At 47.2% G+C, this 3,560-nt stretch overlaps 1 protein-coding gene across 1 annotated transcript; it reads left to right on the forward strand.

Moving 5' to 3' along the window:
- Window positions 1-107: 107 nt before the first annotated feature.
- Window positions 108-3,526, forward strand: DICSQDRAFT_130591 (uncharacterized protein; the record flags this gene model as incomplete). Its single annotated transcript, XM_007371718.1, has 7 exons — window positions 108-371; window positions 421-501; window positions 553-699; window positions 754-1,511; window positions 1,565-2,003; window positions 2,058-3,267; window positions 3,320-3,526. Coding segments are annotated over 7 exons (3,106 nt in total), but the record flags the coding sequence as incomplete, so codon positions are not given.
- Between the last annotated feature and the right edge of the window lie 34 nt (window positions 3,527-3,560).

Raw genomic sequence — 3,560 nt, forward strand, 5'->3', positions numbered from 1 at the left:
CCCATTAGGCTGTGGCACAGCCACTAAACACAACTTAAACCTAAACCACCACCATCTCACTGCTCACCATCACTTCACCTTTTCTATCCTCATCTCTCTTGCTCAACATGCCTCAATCTAAGACCTGTGCTAACTGCAATGCTAGCTTCACTGGAGCAGAGTCTGACCACACCAGAGTCTGTATCAAGTATATGTTTTCTATTCTTCATGATCTCAAAAATCAACAAGGCCCTGAAATTCCAATTGAAAGAGATGCTAACAATAAAATCATTTGCAAGTGTGTTAGGAATGGAGTCAAGTGTAACAACAGATATGCCACCAAGAACGGATTGGAAAAGCATCTCAAAAAGACCAATCCTGAATATTGGGTGGTAAGCACTATTGCTTCTGTGCTCATGTTTCATCTCTAATCCATCTCAGGCGCCTGAGGAGTTAAGGAAAACCCCTTCTCCTACTGCAATGGTGGTGGATGATGACCATTATTCCTCTTCACCTGCTCCAGTACGTTGCATTTAATTGGTATGTTATATGCCCTCTAATATTGTCCAACAGATGGCCATGTCCCCTACTGGTTCTCATATGCAAGTTCTTAGCCGGCGATCTAGTGTTAGCTACCTTGATCGAAGCCGCTCTCCCTCAATAGCTGATGCCCAGCCAACTGGTTCAGCATCCACTACTCAGCCAGCACATCTAGATGAAGTGGGTTTTTTCCCCTCTTTTCACATTCACCATTGTTCTAATCACCACTGCTAGCTCTATGATGTAGAAGATGGTTCTCTGTCTCAGTGGGGCCTACGCATCAACCGTCGCCTTCGCTGCTTTATCTGCATCGACTGCCAGACAGTTGTGTGTACTTCGAAGGCTGCAAAGCACATCGAAGTCACCCATGCTGTCACCAAGATTCAAGTTGATAAAGATCTCCTTAATTCTATCATCTCTAAGGAGAATCTCATCTTGGAATGGCCAGAAAAACCTACAGCAATCTGTCCGGCATATGCTGGTCTTCCCACTGCTTATGGCCTTCTATGTCCTACTTGTGGAGAGATGTTCAGTACTCCAAAGTCTGTCAACAAACATAGCAACGAAAAGCACAATGTTTCCACCTGGAACAAAGTGCTTGAAGAGGCCTGGATGCAGCGCTTTTCTCAACACCCTCTTGCCAAGTCCTGGTTCCCTGTCTACCCCTTCTCTGCACAATCTTTCAACCCCCCTTCTGATTACCTTGTTACTCTACGTCAACAACTTGATCAACGTCCTGCTCTCGACTCTGACCAAATTGATGTCCGTCACATCAACCCCTGGCTTATCACTACCGGCTGGCAGACATTTACGCACGACCATTCTGCCTATGCTCAGCCTATCCTCATCGACATTCCTCAGCAGCCTTCCCATGCAAACTCTCTCGATCTGGTCAGAACATTTGTGTATCAATATCTGGAACGAGCCTACAACTTGATCCCTCGTACCTCTGAGATCTGTAGACAGATTCTCAACACAGATACTCTTACAGAGTATGTTCACTAGTTGTATTATGGTCAACATTCTGCTGACATTTATAAATTAGCACATTCAACCATACGCCATTCCATATGCATCAAGATCCTTCATCATTCACCAACTGCCAGCGTCTTCTTACCCAACTCATTCTATATCTGCTTCGCACCCGTCCCAGCCCTACCCATCCTCTCCCACTCCCCAACACCATTGTGGCACTTCTCGACAATCTGATTCAGGCTTTAGACACAGCATCACTCGTTGAAGCTGTTGAAGAGTCTGGCCCAGATCCAGTGGAAACCATCTATCAGACGCTCCATGCTCTTTTGGTCGCTATCTGGACAACAGAATGGATCCCATCACCTTTCATTCTAGATGGCAATGTCAAGGAGAACCCAATTCCTGATCCCACTGTTCGTTTTATCGTCTGCACTCAGATGAATCAAGATGGAACTCTCAAGGACCCTCGTGATGTCACTGGGGTCCTTGCCAAGCTGACATATTGTATGGTGAGTATAAATAATATGATTATCAGCTCTATCTATTAAAAAACTGTACTTTAGCGGCTTGTGTTCCTGAAGCAGTCCTGGAACCTTCACAGCTCCGACCCCCATCTCAGTTCTGTCACTGCAGCTGCTCGTTCTCTTCGTCTCTGGTTCACCGAGGGGTCAGAATCCACTTTCCACACCATTCGCACTCTTCAGCATCGAGCCTCTGCCATCACCATGTCCACTCAGAACGAGCCCAACATGAAGTGGAAGGATGATTCTAACTTCACATCCTTGATCTTCAAAGGTCACGAAGTTAGTCTAGAGAAGCTGGCTACACAGGCCGCTGCTCTAGAAGACTACTCTCGTCAACTTCTGACTGAAGTCCTTCTATTTGATCATCCCTTCTTCATCGACATCTCTCAGCTCAAAGATGACATGGGGAACTCCACTCCTGGCTACTCTCTCTTCACTGATCGTGCAAATGAGCCTGTTTTGGGGTTCACTGATCAGCTCACCCAGCACATCCTCGACACTCCCTCCCTTCGTTCACGGTTCATTCTCTCCACACGTGATGGAGAGATCCAGTGGAATGCTATTGCTCTAGGTGCCTGGCTTTCCAACTATGCTAAGCTCGACCTTCTCTGTCTTGTTCAGGTGGAGATGAACTGCGGTGCACCTCCTCGCACTACGGAACTTACTGCCATGGCACGCTGCAACACGCTCTATGGCATGCTTCGAGCTATTCGCATCATCGATGGGCATGTCGTTTTGATGCGCTCCTATCACAAGATGCGTACTGCTCAAGGTCATGACCGTGTCATTCCTCATTCCCTCAACGCTGCTCTCGCTGCTCTCCTCATCTACAAAGAAGCCCTCTGCCACCCTTTTGCTCAACTCTGTGTCAATGTCCTCTATCCCAACGATCGCTATGTCAAATCCCTCTACCAAAACTTCCTCTTCATCAACCACAATAAGCCTTTTGTGGGTGATGATATCACTCAGGAAATGCGCAACTGGACCAAGCAATACATTGGCTATGAGCTGGGAGTACGTGACTGGAGGCAGGTGTCTACCCCTCTGCGACGTCAGCATGCTGGGCTACAAGAGAAGTGGTTGGAGGATCAGGAGACCGCCGATGCAGCACAGGCTGGTCACTCACATCATGTGGACCACATGCGCTATGGTGTTACAGCACGAGGTTCTACTAGTCTTGCAGAAGACTACCTCGATCCTTTTCTCGAGACCTCTGTTCGATGGCATGCTACTCTCAAGCTTGTTCCAGGTGAGCACATTTATCTATCTATATAGATCAAACAAATCTCATATATATTTAGGCGGCAAGCTCATATCTCTGGATGCGGCTTCTCATCACAACTTCCAACCTCCTACACGTCGACATTTATCTACCAATGCTGGTCAGATAGATGTAGCTGCCATCGTGGATGCAGTAGCAGTTAAAGTTCAAGATCAACTTGCTGCTCTCAAGCAGGACCTTGCTACGCAGGCAACAGCCAACCATCAGGCTTTGTTGACTTCTATCAGTGCTCTTCTAGGCCACGCTTCTCCTCAATTGCC

The sequence above is a fragment of the Dichomitus squalens genome, assembly GCF_000275845.1.
Source record: "Dichomitus squalens LYAD-421 SS1 unplaced genomic scaffold DICSQscaffold_208, whole genome shotgun sequence".
In the NCBI taxonomy this organism is placed as follows: Eukaryota; Fungi; Basidiomycota; class Agaricomycetes; order Polyporales; family Polyporaceae; genus Dichomitus; species Dichomitus squalens.